Raw genomic sequence first — 17,355 nt, 5'->3', positions numbered from 1 at the left:
AGATATGAACAAATCCACGATAATTCATGGTTTTCATATTTTATCACAAAATAAGAACTTTTAGAACACATTACATAAACCACTCACCTCGACAATAAGAGCCCTTAAAATAAATTGACAAGAAAACCCATTTACCTCTCTCTCTCTCTGCCTGCATGATATCTCTTCCTTATTAACACTCCTATTTATAGGTGATGAGATGGCAGTAACAATGGAGAGGATAATAACAAAGACCATTATCTTATCATACAAAAAGATAACTTGGTCGCCACTCTTCTATATAAGCTGATATGTGTCAACGCCAGGAGATATATTTCCGAAGGCTATGTCACCTATTGAACTTATAAACTCCTCCTCAAGCTAAGATAAAGCCTAGTCACCAAATTGTAAGCATGAGCTGTCCAAATGCATGGTAATGCATCAACTAATTTAATAGAAATAGCCACCTCCAGCATACTAATTTAAATATATAACTAAATAGGCAGCAAAATATTTATTCTTCATATATTTTCAAAAAAATACAGGTCTTCACAGTGCTCCACTTCATTGACGTACCTGCTGGGGTGCAAAACTGAGTTGGGAAGGTAAGTTATAAAAAAAAAATTAATAAAAAAATTATTCTGTGTAAAAACGACCGGTCGTTCTTAAAAAGACTGGTTTCTTTTTCGACTCGACCGGTCTATTTTTTAAAAAAAAATTAAAAAAGAGAAAAAAAAGGAAAAAGAGACGACAAATTTTTTATGCACGACCGGTCGCTGATAATTTGTCCAAAAAAGACCGGTCACTCGCTCCAAGAGACCGGTCGTGTCTCTCTTTGAATCTGAACAAAGACCGGTCGTCAGACGCGCAAAAAATTTTCCCGCCCCTTTTTCTTTCTTTCTCTTCTCTCTCCTCATTTCTTATTCTTCGCAGCGACAGAACCCCTCTCTCCCTCTCTCAACACTTCGATTTTTTGTTCTCTTCTCTCTCTCTCTCTCTAAATCTCCCACAACCCACTCCAATCTTCACTCAAATCACACTTTTCTCACTTGATTTTTCGAGTAAAATCCGTTTTTGGCATCTATTCCTTGAAATTTCAAGTGTTTTGTTCAATTCTAGGGGATTTTGAGTTAGGGTTTCACCTCCACCAAGGTAATTCTCGAATTTTTCTTGGTGTTTCTCTTTGATTTTCTTGCTCTATTTCGTTCCTTTACTTGTTTTTGTATCTAACTTCGTGTTAATTTTGTTTTTCTTTCCTTCTCTTTTTGGTTTTGGTTTGTTGATTCTCTTGTGGTGTGGGTTTGCTCAATTGGGTATGTTTTCTCACTCTCTATCTCATTTACGTTGATAATTCTTGTTAATATTGTTGTTTATTTATGCACTGTGGCATTGTGATTTTATGGTGGCATTTTGAATGTTTGGGAATTGTGGCACAATTTTTTTTTTTTCTTGCTTTGTGCATATTTATTTATTTATTTCCTTAGATGTCTAGAGCTAAAAAGGTTGCAAATAAGGGTGCATCTTCCTCACGAAGTGCACCTCAATCGGACTGCATCTGTGGTTACGGAGCGTAACCTAGACCTTAGTCCTTCCATCCAATCCACTGGACTTATTCAAGTCCAACACCTTCTTAGGAACAGAAACCTCTTACCTTTAGCGTGTATCTATAGAAAATATAATGAGTCTATTGTGCAAGAATTTTATGCTGCTTTCCCTATGGTGGAGCCTAGAGACAACCAAACTGTGCCCATTAAGGTTCGAGGCAAAAATGTTGACCTTTCCCCTTCCATCATCTCTGATGTTCTTAACTTGCCTGGGGAGGATACTGGTGAATGGAACCGCTATTTGGGTAGAGATTTTAATTTGCAAGACGCAGCTGAAAGGCTTTTCTATGCTGACCCTACTGCCTTTGCATCTCAAACCAAAAAGACTGTCCTCACTCAGGGTAAGTTGACACCCTACTTTGCCATTTTGTGGAGCTTTGTGCGCCACAACATCTACCCATCGGGCCAAAGGTCAGAAATTCCCATTATAGGGGTCAAAATCCTTAAAATTTTGCATGAGGGAACTTTTCCCCTACCCGTAGGGGACATTATTTTTGAACGTTTAAAGGATTGTGCACGAAAGAAACATATTATCTATTATCCTTGCCTTGTAAGCATGATTTGCACAGACTCTGGTGTTCGGGTTCGCTCCAATGATATAATTGCTAAGCCCATGGGTCTAAGAGTATTTCTCAGCGGCGCGATGCTACCAGACCAGCTCCAGTGCTGCACTCTATGCCTCCACCGCAGCCGCATACGCCGACATCATCCCTGCCATTCCCACCTGTTCCCAGTGTCGACACTTCCGCATGGGACCCCAGTCTCCGAGCCATTTGGGACATGCAAATGATCCAATACCAGCAGATGCAGCGGATGCAGCGGATGAGCTCCTCCATTGATGCCATTTGGACCCACCTCCAGATGCCAGGTCAGCCCGAGAGCGCTGCAGGAGATGATGATGATGATGATGATGATGAGTAGACTTTGAGATTTGAACTTTTGTTTTTTGTAGTTTTATTTAAGAAAGTTGTTTGGTTTGTTTATTTCAACTTTTATTGTTAGTATAACTTTTTATGGGGGGATTTCTACAGGAATACATGCCAATAAAAAAAAGGGCTTGTCCAATATAGGTCCCTACAATTTCTATTTCCTAAACATATACCCATCATTCTATAAATCTATGTGTAAAATCCAATTTCAAACTTAAATGACTAGTAAGATATAAGAGATCGTAGTATTCCTATGTTTTTACATCCTTGCCCTCAGACTTCGTATTATATATATAATTTATTCCAAGCATTTCATTAATTTCCATAATTGTAATTAAAACTCCCTATTAATAACATATCAATCCCCCCATTTCTTTTGGTTGCCATTCCCTCTAACATATGGCTCTTTAAAATTGCAAATAAAAAAAATATGTAAATTACATATCCAATAATGTACATATGAAAAATATAAATATAAATATATACGTATAAAAATATAAGTATATTATTTACCCAAAAAAAATTAACAAAAATAGGTCAATTACTTTGTAATTGAAATTTCCGTACATTTTTCATAAATTAAAAATAGGTACACATTAATTTATAGAAGATAGGTACGTTGTATAATTGAAATTTATGCACATTTTTTATAAATTAAAAATAGGTACATTATTTAGAAGAAAAAAATAAGTTCATTATACTAGGTAAATTGTTTTACTAGGTATACATTATTAGAGAAAAAAAAGGTACCTTATTTAGAGAAAAAAATAGGTTCATTATACTAGGTACATTATTAGAGAAAAAAAAACAGGTACATTATTTTGAGAGAAAAATAGGTACATTATTTTTAGAGAAAAAATAGGAACATTATTTTGAGAGAAAAAATAATACTAGGTAAATTGTTTTACTAGGTACATTATTAGAGAAAAAAAAAATAGGTACCTTATTTTGAGAGAAAAAATAGGCTCATTTAAAAAAAAAAATTATTTTCGTAAAACAAACAATAAAAAGATGATCAAATTATTTTTCATAAAACAAGTAATAAAGAAAAAAAAAATAGGTACAATATTTGGAGAAAAAAATAAGTTCATTAAAAAAATGTTTTAAAAATAAAACAATAAATAGATTATCAAATTATTTTTCAACATAATTAGTATGTACACTATTATTCATAAAACTATAATAAAAAAGAATACTGGTCTTTTTCAAAAAAAGAAAACAACATTAATTCCTAAATTTAATATTGAATTTAAATTATTAATACTTTAAATAGATTACTAATCGTAATTCATAGAAGAAAAACACTATTAATTCAAAAATAGATTACTAATACTTTAATGTGAAATTTAATATTTAATTTCAACTAAGTTTCTAAATTAGTTCCTACATCCATTACAACTATTTGGAGATATTTCCAAATTCAACGGATGTCATTAGTTAACCCCCCCCCCCCCCCCCCCCCCCCTTCAAATAACACATTAACTTATAAATGAGGGGTACGAAAATCTGTTGAAATAAGGAGATGAAGAGTTTCAAATTACGAAAAGAAATGTTTAGAAAACTGAAACCCTAACCTTGCTATTGCAAAAGCTGAGAGAGAGAGAGAGAGAGAGAGAGAGAGAGAGTTTGATTGCAATTGAGGGCGTGTAGGGTGAAATTTTCATGAGGAAGATTGAAATTTTTGGGGGAAATCTGAAATTTTTTTAGGGAGAGTGAAATTGTGAGGGAGCAGTGTGCGTTTCGCGAGAGGGATGAGAGAGTTCAATTTTTGGCCACAAAAATACAAGAGGGAGTCTGAAATATTTGCAAGGGAGTACAAAATTTTTGCCAAAAATATCACTGTAGCAGTCAACATGGTTTTGGCATCGGTGCAAAATGTTTCACTTAAAAACAAAATTCTTGAAAACCATTTTACGCATCAGTATAATATATCATAGATGCAATGCTAAAATATAATCAAAGGCATCGGTAAGAAACCTCAAAAATTTGTGTTGATGCCTTTATACTTTTTTAGTCTTATTAATTATAAAATCGATACCTAAGATACTAACAGCATCGGTTTTAAGGTTTATCGATGCCTATGTGGTGTGGTATAAAGTAAAATTTGGCATAGTGAGAAAAGTCAGGTCAAAGCAAAACAAGGTAACAAAAGTGGGTTCATCTTCAATCAAGAAAACGATCAAGAAGGGCAGAGTTTTCGAAGTATTGTAAATCGACAAAACGTGGCACCAAGCTCTAATGATGAGCAGGAAATATGGTCTACGTTAGTTCACAATGGTGTCATCTTCCCACCTCCATACAAGCCCTCATGGGGTAAAGATGCTCTACAATGGGGAACCAGTCAACTTAACTCCTCAACAAGAGGAAGAAATTAAAACATTGTGTGCCTTTCCTATTAAAGTACTTGAGAATTCATAAATGGAAATTTTAGTGAACAATAGAAACTTGTTACATACATTCCAGATGGATCGATACAGAAGAAATTAATCAAACTTTGGCAAACTACTAAACAAACAATGAAAAGCATAAACTTGCGTGAGCAAGCACTGGTGTCATATTTAGGACTACTTGTTAAACAAAGAAGCACAGATACTTCAATTCCTTCAGGATTTCTCTGAGTCTTGTGAAGAAACAGAAATTGAGGAGGGGTATCCGATTCCATGGCGACTATAAGGGAACACAACGAAAACAGCACCGGCAACTGCACCGATGATAGCAGGCAACGCCTGCAGCAAAACCTTCTCACTGGACTCAAACCCTGGATAGAAGCACCTGACACTGTTGGTGTCCAAAAGTGATACAACTGCAAACACAATCAAGGAAAAGAAGGCATGCACGAAGTCCCCAAACCTAAGCTTATAAGCAGACAAGTCCACAGATTTGGAATTTGTTGAGGGCCAAAGACCCTTAGTTGTTGCAACCCCATAGTGGGTTTTTCCATCACTGCCAGTGTAACTGTCAGTGAAGGATGCAAAAAAGCAAGAGAAGCCGGAAATGGCGATGAGAATGGCGCTTAGGGATTTGTTGAGGACGGCGCAGTGGCCATTGTTGGTCAAGACAGGGTTGAGGAACTGGAACAAGAAGACAGTGCCGGTCGGGAGGACCTTGATGAAGTTGCCTGCTCCTGTTAATGTTCTGTCGTTGACAGTTTTCTTGGAGGAAGAGGTAGTAGAATCCCCCATTTGGGAATTAATGTGTTCTTGAGGGAGTTTAAAAGTGTTCTTTTGTTGTGTTGTGTGTTGTGGTTCTTGTATAAACAAATATGTCTTGTATTTATAGAGAAAGTGAGGGAATTGGTTTCAAGTTGCTTTATTTTATAAAGGCCGGACTTCGATTCTAATACAAAGCTTAGAGGAACATAACATATTGTTGAATTTAGTGGTACTCCAAAGACCATCAACAAGATAACTACAAATATATGTTTTAATGAAGCGTGTGTAGACAAAATTGAGCGTGTCAAACTATTCAATACACCTATATACGCTAATGCATAGGGCAACATCCTCACCCCAAGACTTTTTCATGGACATAAATCTATTGTTGACAGTCACCTAACCTCCCTCAGACAACTTCCCTTAACATTCCTCCTGATATAGAATATAGAGTGATGTGTGTATATTATCTACTAACAATAAATAAATAAAGGAAAAAAATGTTGAACGATCATGCCATGGTCAGTCTTAATCCGATATTTCTAAATAAATAAACAAACTTTGTTCGTTTGGGCAAGGAATCAACATACCTTAAAATTCCTCCTAATATAGAATATAGAGTGATATATGTATATTATCTACTACCAATAAATAAAGGGAAGAAAAAAAAGTTGAACAACCATGCCATGGTCGTCTTAAACAAGGCCGATATTTTAAAATAAAATAAAATAAACTTTGTTTGTTTGGGCAAGGAATCAACATATATGTATATATATTATCTTTTTAGTATGGAATCAACATATTAGATGTTGCACATGTGTGGAATTACATTATCTTTTTTGGTCCCGTACATGATATAGAGACTTATTAGATGAACGATCTCTGTGTTAGGAGAATAATTTTTATGTAACGGAATACCACAGTGAGCGTATTCTAAATTAATTAACTAATTATACATTGTCATATGATAAAGTTAAAATAAATGATCATATGTGATTGACTAGGAATACCGGCGCAGTGGCGGACCTATTAAGGTGCAAGGAGGTGCCTCTCGCTTGTCTTTGTTCTTTTTCTTTCATTTATTTTTATATTATTTCATTTACTTAAGTTTATAATGTAAATATGAAAGTACCCCCCATTTGGATTCAAATAAAAATACTAGAAAATCAAATTCCCACCAAATCAAAATATGATAAATCGGTTTTAGTGCAAAATGCAATTTATGCTAAAAATGATGGCACATTAAGTCAATATATACTTCATATTAAAATCCCATAAAATTAAGTTTTCTTATTTGATGTGTAAGGAATAAAAGCCGGCAAAAATTATCTTGAGAAAATGATTATTTCGAAAAACCATTTTTCATACTTAGTCAGTATTGCATCTCAGCTAAAAAATTTCTGAGTCTACTAGTGATGATGCGGGAGTTGGTTGCACGGGCTACAAGTCACCCAAGTTATAAAAATTGGCGGAAATGGAATATTTGTCTTAAATCATTAACAAAAGTAAATAACATGAGTAAAATCAACAAAATTCAAACCGCAATACCTAAAGTTACAGTTCCCTCAAATCACAAGGACTATTTGTGACTCTTTGACTTATATCATAGATGAATTTGAAATAATAGAATTTGTATTTTACAGGTAGGTTTGTAAACATAAGCCCAACCTAACCTAAAAACCGTTACCTAGGCTTTATGGCCCGATCCTAACTTGCTCTAATTTTTGTCAGTTAGTTATTGTTTCTCGTTATCTACGCGGCTATTGAATTTTTGATAATATAAAGAAAACTTATAGAGAAGACAACAAGGATTGCATGCATCTAAATACACAAGGTCCAAACTCGAGTGTTGCAAAAGGGTAAGATGGTTCCATCAACCAAATCATCACCAGTAAAATCTCCATTATCAAGCCCAGAAGCTTCAACTTCATCTGCCAGGACCTCACCAGTATCCAATTCAAAAGCATCAGCTTCATTAGAGGGTCAGTCAGAACCGCTATCAGAACAGATTAAGCCTGCCGCTGTTGAAGAAGAAAGTAAGACTTCTATTGATTCGGAAGAGGATTACAAACCTTTATCATCAAGGCTTCGAATGAAGCCGAAACCTCAGAAGAAAACTTCTTCTCTTGTCTCTGGTAAGAGGCCTCTAGATGAGGCCAATGTCTCTGAGCAGTCTTCAGTTAAAAGGCCAAAAGTTTCGGACTCTTCTACTTCTGCAAAGAACAAGCAGGTGTCAGCCAAAAAAGAAGCAAAGGAAGAGGAGGAGGATGACTTCATTACAATTGCCGATCGAGCTAAGAAAGTCAGGTCAGATAATAAATCATCTGTGGCAATGACAAAGCAAAAAAATATAAACAAAAGCAATCAAGAAAACGATCAAGAAGGGCAAAAAAGGTTCGAATTTCTCAAAGTATTCTAAATCGACAAACGTGGCGCCAAGCTCTAATGATGGGCAGGACAAATGGGCTACTTTAGTTCACAATGGTGTCATCTTCCCACTTCCATACAAGAGGAGGTCTCTGTCTCTCACTCTCTCGATGATCTATATATTTCTTGCTTTGTGTATATTATAATTCCTTGATGATGTAAGTTTATAAGTGCAGGTTTGCGACGATGTATGCCGTGATGAAGGACGTTCTGTTTTTGAAATCCGTATCGTTTTTTTCAGATTTTCAAAATAGAAAAGTACCTTTACAAAAACAGAACGTCCAAACAATAACATCAAAAGAAAATATAAAAAAAGAGCATTTGTTTTGTTCAAATGTGCAACCAAATAAGAAATTATGTGTGCATGTTTATGAAAAATGAACAAAAGTAAAAATATAAAAGTTAATCCATAACAAAAAAATAATAAGTAAACTATAATTATAAATGCATAAAAACGTATAAGTATCTTGTCCCTTTCAATAGGAAATTCATCAAAACAACACTCATGACGCAGAAAATTATGTCTTATATAGAAATGAAGGGGCATACGTTAAAGTTAATTAAATATATCTAACCAAGTCCAATTGGAAATGGAGGTGTCTTATTTTTTTTCCTTTTGTTTTGGCGTGGACTATATAAATATATATATATAGACATTGTTGTATATATTTGTTGCCATCACACATATATATTGTACATAAACAAAACCGAATAACAACAACTAATAGACAAATAAAGAAGGAAAATGCATAACCAAAAAAAAAAGGAATGCTTACTATATATACATATGATATTATGTACGGAAAAAGACGCCATGCAAAACAACGCTATGGTTTGCTTACTCTATATATATCTAATCCTGGAGCTAGTAAATATTTAATTAGTTACCTATATATCTGGCCATGGTTTGCCATCATATATATACTGTACAGAAAACGACGCTATGGTTACCCACAACTAAAATAAAAAATAAAAAAAGAAGAAAAAATAATTGGGATGCTTCTGTATACATGGATATATATGATGTACAACAACTATTCAATGACTATCAACCATACGATTTCAAGAAGATGGGTATCAAAGATCATACACATATGAAAGCATAGAAAAAGAGAAGAATTTTTTCACATCCACTTAACAAGCACACACATTCTAGAAAGCATAGAGCACGTTTTTAGGATTGACATAAGATTTGTCATGACCGTTTCTCTTTATACTTACCGCTTTAAATTCTCACGAAATCGAGCAACTCATTAATTCCTTTAAAATAAATAACTTTTTGAATACATCTAAACTTTGTTTGACTTCTAAAAAGTCATAATTAAATACACTTAGATTTCGATTTTTTTTTTTAAATCACTAAAAATCTGAATTGAATACACCCAAACTTTTACAAACTCTTTTGAAATCTTAATTGAATACACCTAGACTTTTGAACTCTTTTAAACTCTTAATTGAATATACCCCATTTTGTCTGAAATAAAACCTATATTTTCTGGGCTTACAGGACCACAGAGGATTCAATTGATTCCTCAATACCATAAATCCACCCCCTTCCACATCCTCAATCTATTTCGTTGAACCCTAAATTGAGAGAGAGGTAGGTGCACTCACTTGAAAAGTGCACGTCCCTGCTATCCATTGCAGAGGCTCCGAAAGTTGAAATCACTACCCAAAAAAAAAAAAAGTGGCAACAGTTACTATTATTTGGTGACATGTGGTGACTAATGTAGGGGTAACTAAAGGCTTTAGTCACCTCACTAAATAATGATAATTGTTGCCTTTTTTTTTTATAGTGAATATTGCATGGGATGCCTTGGTTTGTCGTTCTACAAAGCACTCCAAGGTTAAAATGGTTGTCTTAGATTCTTCTACTTCTGCAAAGAACAAGCAGGTGTCAGCCAAAAAAGAAGCAAAGGTAAGGAAGGAAGAAGAGGATGATGACTTCATTACGATTGCTGCTCGAGCTAAGAAAGTCACGTCAAAGCGAAAAAAAGGTGACGAAAGTGGGTTCATCTTCAATCAAGAAAACGATCAAGAAGGGCCAAAAAGTTTCGAAGTTTTCAAAGTATTGTAAATCGACAAACGTGACAGTGACACCAAGCTCTAATGATGGGCAGGAAAAATGGGCTACTTTAGTTCACAATGGTATCATCTTCCCGCCTCCATACAAAGCCTCAGGGGGTGAAGATCAGGAGTGGCCTTGAGGGTGTGCAAGTGGTGCCATCGTACAGGGTATCTAATTTTTTAGGGGTCCCAATTTTTTTTCATGTGTATAATATATGTAGAGTGCTGCTATTTTCACCCATCTCATATTTTTCCACCCACCTTATTTTAAAAAATTTAAAGACAAATTTATCCCTATGTAAAATGACTTCTAAAACCCTAAAAATAAAACAAATTTTAAAAAGAAAATAATTTTTTTCTTTTACTCTCCATATTCTTTCCATCTTCCTGACCTCAACAAATTCAGCGAGCATTGATCTACCCATCCTAATCCTTTGAAAAGTTTTTAAAAAAAAATTCAAATCAAATTCTCAACTCCACCTTTAATATTGTGTCAGGGTTGGTAGGTGTTGATAATAGAGGCCAAATTGTCCTTTAATTTTATTCCATTTTAAAGATTTTTTAGTCTGATTAACCCACATACGGGTCCTTATTCCATATAACATCACTTCAATTAAAAATCCATTGTAGTCTTGTTGGTTGTATGTTGTTGTGGTGGTGGTGTCGCGGTTGTGAAGCCACCAATACTACTAAGGGGTTGATGAGAATATTAATATGGTAGGGTAAGGTCGTGATGTTGAAAACACATGAAGAAGATGAATATATTTTTATCTTTTTTGGGTTAAAATTTTTATGTTTTTAACTTGGAGTTGATGGTGTTTGGTCGAATTAATAATTAAAGGGTATTTTAGGAATAATGGTGGGTGGAAAAGTAGGATTTTAATTTTTCAAATTTACATAGTTAGTGAGAAAATAGGACAGGTGGGTGGAAATAGCAGCACTCTATATGTATAACAAATGTTATATATATACAGAGTGAGCAAATTGTTGACACCAAGACGTTTCTAGTTGTGTTGGTTTGTAGGGCCTCAACTTCTATTCAGGACTCGACTTTAAAACCTGCTTGTGTTAAAGGCTTGTCCGATGTCAACACCAACATTCAATATCCCATCTACTTTCACAACCAAATAAATACCCGAAAAGGAACTCTCTCTCTCTCTCTCTCTCTCTCTCTCTCTCTCTCTCTCTCTCTCTCTCTCTCTCTCTCTCTCTCTCTCTCTCTCTCTCTCTCTCTCTCTCTCTCTCTCTCTCTCTCTCTCTCTCTCTCTCAGTGTCTGAGATAATATAGGAATGAGGTTGCTGTAATAGGTTAAATTGAACAATGTAACTTCAAACAAGCAACACTGAAAACCATACATAAAACTATATATAAAAAAACCCCAAAAAGATCGTGACTCCAAATTAAAATAAAATAGTACCATTTTTGTAATTTCCTTCTTCCTTATAATCTTGCCATCCATTCATTTTATATCTGGAGGTCCTTTTTTGTCACCACCGCCGCTGACTACGAAAACAAAGCTATTAACTTGCGTGAGCAAGCACTAGTGTCATATTTAGGAGTCCTAAATTAGGGCTACTTATTAAACAAAGAAGCACAGATACTTCAATTCCTTCAGGATTTCTCTGAGTCTTGTGAAGAATCAGAACTTGATGAGGAGGGGTATCCAATTCCATGGCGAGTACAAGGGAACACAACGAAAACAGCATTAGCAACTGCACCGATGACAAGAGGTAACGCCTGCAGCAAAACCTTCTCACTGGACTCAAACCCTGGATAGAAGCACCTGACACTGTTGGTGTCCAAAAGTGATACAACGGCAAACACAATCAAGGAAAGGAAGGCATGCGCAAAGTCCCCAGGCCTAAGCTTATAAGCAGGCAAGTCCACAGAGTCGGAATTTTTTGAGGGCCAAATACCCGTACTTGTTGCAAACCCATAGTGGGTTTTTCCATCACTGCCAGGGTAACTGTCAGTGAAGGAAGCAAAAAAGCAAGACAAGCCGGAAATGGCGATGAGAATGGCGCTTAGGGATTTGTTGAGGACGGCGCACTGGCCATTGTTGGTCAAGATAGGGTTGAGGAACTGGAACAAGAAGACGGTGCCGGTCGGGAGGACTTTGACGAGGTTGCCTGCTCCTGTTAATGCTCTGTCGTTGACAGTTTTCTTGCTGGTTGTAGAATCTCCCATTTGGGAATTAATGTGTTCTTGAGGGAGTTTTAGAGTGTTCTTTTGTTTTGTGTGTTGTGGTTCTTGTATAAAAAATGTGTCTTGTATTTATAGAGAAAGTGAGGGAATTGGTTTGTTTATGTGATGGAAGAGCACTTGCTTTCAAGTCGCTTTATTTTCGTTTCTAATACAAAGTTTAGCACTCGGTTTGGATGAAGGAATTGCAAATTACATAAAATTTTAAAATGACAGAATTTAGATTTCCGTCATTTCAATTTCTAGCAATTGAAAATTTTAGTGTTTGGATTTATATATGTCGAATTTGTAAATGACATAAATTGAAAATTTCAATGTTTGGATAGCTCATGTAAATTATAAATGACATAAATTAAATATTTCGAAAGAACAAAAAAACTAATAACCGACATAGAAGGTATTCCTCAAGGTATAAAATAACATATCGTTTGATGAACTAAATAACTCAACTTAAACAAACAAAGCATATTAGCAAACCAAATCACTCCCCACGTGCAATGAACATCAGCAACATACTCTCTTTTTTTTCAATTGCTTCAGCATTTGACAGTATAGGAATAAATGATGAAATCAATGAATCACTATCATAAGACTTAATTCAGGTCCCAAAGAATCAAGGAGCACCTTGGCCAAGTTGCAGCTTACGGGCAAGTTGGTGCAGCTTACAATCAATATCTAATGGCTCACACAAAGCGATAAAGCTAACAAACAACTACAGAGCAAGGCGATAACACAAAGTGATAAAGCTAGCAAAGAACTACAGAGTTGTACCATAAACACAAGTCACACACCAATATCCATGGGCATAGAGTATTTTGTTAAAACTTCCCAAAAATCCAGCCATAGTGCCGCAAAGATCACAAAACCCATGGTAACCCTAAAATAGAAAAATATAAATTGAAGGAGAGAAAGACTTGAAGACTAACCTTCAAACTTAATCCAGAGAGACGTGTAACCCAAGAAGAATTCATTCTCCTTACTTCTCTGGCTCACAGTTTTTTTTATAAAACGACAAGCCAATCTGTTGTCTAGGGTTTCATAGGTTTTTGACGTTGTTTTTAAGTTTGGCGTTGTTTTTTATATATATTTTTATTTTTTTATGAAAAGTTTGGCGGGTTTTTTTTAATGTAAGTTTTGACACACTGGAAAATATGAATTCCCACACTATGGAAATTGTGAAATGATGCCTATTTTGGTGGAAATTAAACTCGGAAATTTGATGCCTCAATCTCCATGATTTTTTCCGCGCTTAAGTTGCCAAATAATGGAATTGTCAATTTCTCCTCTTAAATTTCCGACTTTTAGCTAAATTCTAAGTTATTTTCCCTCATCTAAACGGAGGATAGAGGAACATAACATATTGTTGACCATCAGTAAGATAAGTACAAATACATGTTTTAATAAAACGTGTGTAGCGAATCATAAATTGAGGTTTTTTTAAAAAAAAAAAAAATGGAGATAAAGATGATAGATTGTATTTATAATTCAGGTACAAAGATCATTAGCCACAATAGTCAGATAACGACTTAAGGTTATTATAAATACAGAAGCGCAATAACCACAAATAGTTAATCCAAATACAAAAGACTCCACTAAAAACATGCACACAAGTGTACCTCCACAAATTGCCATAGAGGGCCAAATAAATTCTGACATAAAACTCGCAAGCCTGCAAAAGTCTAGCATATACCACAACTCACAAAACTACTACTCCATTTTTATTTTTTTATTTCTTTTGAGGACCTCTCCTATTGAGAGGAGCAATAATATAATAAACTCACACACTACACTGATGCTAGGACTCAAACCCAGGGCCTTACCTGGAGAAACAATTGCTCTAAACCACTATAATAGTGGGTCCTTTGCCACAAACTATAATCTTTAAAATCTCACAAGTAAAAAAATACAAACAGAAACTACAAACATGCAACAAACTCAAAAAGAATTTACGTACTTATTACAAACAAAAATTATTAACACATTAAGTAAATTAAAAGCTGAAACCCAAGATTTGCAAAACCACCAACAAAGGTAGCCACGTCATCCCCAAACAAATCAAAAGCTAGAACCCTACGTCTGCAACATATATATATATATATATAATTAATAAGGAGTGGGATGTAAGAGAGGGGCGAGTAAGAAGGGAGAGGAGGTGAGGGATGGGAGAAAAATTTAGTTTCAATGCGTATTATAGCGTTATTGGTTGAGAATAATAAAATAGTGTTATTTCCATTTCATGAAAGTCTTTCTCGTGGAAAGGAAATAAAAAGACAAAAGAGGGAAAAGCAGGAGAGGGGAGGGGAATTTGTGCATCAAAGAGAGGAGGGAGAGAGAGAGAGGAGAGGGGTGGTCAAGGTATGTGTGGCTAGAGAGGTTTTTTCTTAGGAGGAGGGCTAAAACATTGAGGATTTTATATACCTATATATTATAATACATAATCCCATACATATGCCTCATGTAATTATTTCACAAAAAGCATAACTGTAATTGGAAAATTAGTAATAATGGTATACATTTACTCCTTAAATTTTCCTTTTACTTTTTTTTTTTTTGCCAAAAAAATTTCCTTCTATTTCACAATATATATGATTTGTCTCTTATATCACTCAATCACTCTAATGATCTTTGTATAATAATAATCGCAAAATCGGATGATTAATGCATGTAATTAGCATGCATAACATGTCATATCTATAGAGAAATTAAGTTGTATTGTCTATGTTTCAATCCTACGAAATCGTATTCTAACAAAAAAAATTCTACTTTTTTAACGAACTCTTTATATAAGAGATTTGATTTATTATCAATGGCCTCTAATCATGTATGATCTAGATACAACGGCTGTTTAATAAGAGTAATATTACTCTTATTACATTTGTATACTTCATTCTCATATCACCTTATGTGGCAGATGAAATGGACAACCACATCAATTAAAAAGTATCAATAAACCATAAAAGAAAAGAAAATGTTAAATTAATTTTAATTGATGTGGTGTCTACTTTATCTTTCATATAAAGTGGTTTAGGAATGTGATATATAAATGTGGTAAGAGTAGTAGTATTCGCTTAGGGCACATTTGGAAGTGCTTCTGGAAGGGCTAAAAGCGCTTTCTAACAACCGAAAGCGCTTCTAATGGCGTTTGGCAAAAAAATTTAGTTCTTCTGGGCCATAGAAGCACTTTTTGAAAAAGCACCTGCCATGTGCTTCTTCAAGAAACACGTCAATTTTTTATGAAATTTTCAACAACTTTATAATAAAAACGCTTTTGTTAGAAGTGCTTATGAACAGAAGTGTTTTCTAAAGAAGCAGTCCCAAACGAGCTCTTAATAAACAATACATTATTTGATATTGTAATGTATGCATATGGCTTATTGACAACAATTAAGCGTGTGAAACTATACAATAAACCTATATACTATTAACCGCACCAATGCAAGTTGCCATTAGTCAGATCACTAATCAACTGTAGAAATGAATTACAATTCAAAACTTTGGTAGGGTTAACTGAATAACATAATGAATTATGTCACGAATCAAACATTTATCAATCGCATGAGTGACTATTACATTAATGATCGGCATGTGAGTGGGGAGAAATTATAAGTAACGCTACCGCATAAGGCAACATCCTCACAAGAGGTGTGACCATTGCATTTGGTGGCACCCGTGAGCTCACTCCCTTGTGAGTTTGTTACCTCACACAATAGCCTTACCCAAGACTTTTCCATGGACAGAACGATTGTGGGATCTACATAAATCTGTTGTTGACAGTCACCTAACCTCCTGATATAGAATATAGAGTGATGTGTGTATATTATTTACTAACAATAAATAAATAAAGGAAAAAAAATGTTGAAGAATCATGCCATGGTCAGTCTTAATCCGATATTTCCAAAAAACAAAAAACAAAAAACTTTGTTTCTTTGGGCATGGAATCAACATACGTTAATATTCCTCCTAATATAGAGTGATGTATGTATACTATCTACTACAATAAATAAAGGAAGAAAAAAAAAGTTGAACAAGTCCGGTAATTCAAAAAAATAAAATATACTTTGTTTGTTTGGGCAAGGAATCAACATATGTGTATTATCTTTTTTAGTACGGAATCAACATATTTTAGATCTTGCACATGTGTGGAATCACAATAACATGCCGTGGCATGGAGATACTTTTCTTTTTTGGGTTAATGCCGTGCATATAGAGACATATTAGAACAATTTCTGTGTAACGGGATACCACCGTGGTTGTATTCTAAACTAATCAACTAATTATATACTATCATGTGATAAAATTAAAATAAACACTATTACAAAAAGTGAAAAAGACGACCAGAAAACAACGACGGTAGATCAAAAAACCGCCGTTGTGTTTGAAAAGACGATGGAATATAAAACCGTCATGGATGAATAACTTAAACACCTAAAAAATGGAGATTCGCATGGATGTTTTTAAAAAACGATGCACCAAATTAAAAAAGCGTCGTCTTATTGAAAAGGTTTTCTTCATAGTTAAACTATGAGCCCAAAAACAACAATAGCAACTATGAAACCACCGACGTAGGTAAAGACGACGGTTTTCAACAACAGCCGCCATGTTTACTAAATAAACATGACCAAATTTTCTTAGCCAGCGTCGTATAATTTCAAAGAAATCTATGTCGGTATATTACAAAACGTCGGCGTATTAAGTCAATGTACCACAACAGTAGATAAATTTATCGATATTTTATTCAAAGTGTACTATGACGGTATCGATTACTCTACTATCCGGGTAAGTTGTACTAACCATGTCGTTTTGTTCAATTAACGACGTATAATATTACTTTACCACGTCGTGAACTTAAAAATATCGTCGTATTTCTTTGCTTTATACGTGTAACCTTATCTGTAAATCAACATCTTAATTTTTATTTCTTTTTAAGATTTATTTCTAGGTTTTTTGTAGCCTACGACGGCAGATCAACAGAATGACAAGAATTGTAAAAACCA

The 17,355-nt window shown here is 34.6% G+C and overlaps 3 protein-coding genes across 3 annotated transcripts; 1 reads left to right on the top strand and 2 right to left on the bottom strand.

The window, feature by feature from the left end:
* On the top strand, positions 378-2,376 carry LOC109946659. The gene is made up of 2 exons (XM_020555135.1): positions 378-1,131; positions 1,464-2,376. Exon 2 carries the CDS (start codon positions 1,696-1,698, stop codon positions 2,371-2,373), a length of 678 nt encoding a protein of 225 aa, XP_020410724.1. The 5' UTR covers positions 378-1,131; positions 1,464-1,695; the 3' UTR covers positions 2,374-2,376.
* Positions 4,881-5,770, bottom strand: LOC18793620. The gene has a single exon (XM_007223448.2). It carries the CDS (start codon positions 5,692-5,694, stop codon positions 5,116-5,118), a length of 579 nt encoding a protein of 192 aa, XP_007223510.1. The 5' UTR covers positions 5,695-5,770; the 3' UTR covers positions 4,881-5,115.
* Positions 11,455-12,578, bottom strand: LOC18793214. The gene has a single exon (XM_007227216.2). The coding sequence runs from the start codon at positions 12,344-12,346 to the stop codon at positions 11,771-11,773; it is 576 nt and encodes a 191-aa protein (XP_007227278.1). The 5' UTR covers positions 12,347-12,578; the 3' UTR covers positions 11,455-11,770.

Source organism: Prunus persica, chromosome G1, assembly GCF_000346465.2.
Source record: "Prunus persica cultivar Lovell chromosome G1, Prunus_persica_NCBIv2, whole genome shotgun sequence".
Taxonomy (NCBI): Eukaryota; Viridiplantae; Streptophyta; class Magnoliopsida; order Rosales; family Rosaceae; genus Prunus; species Prunus persica.
Note: the sequence above shows the minus strand (reverse complement) of the source record. Positions and strands in the feature narration are given on the sequence as shown.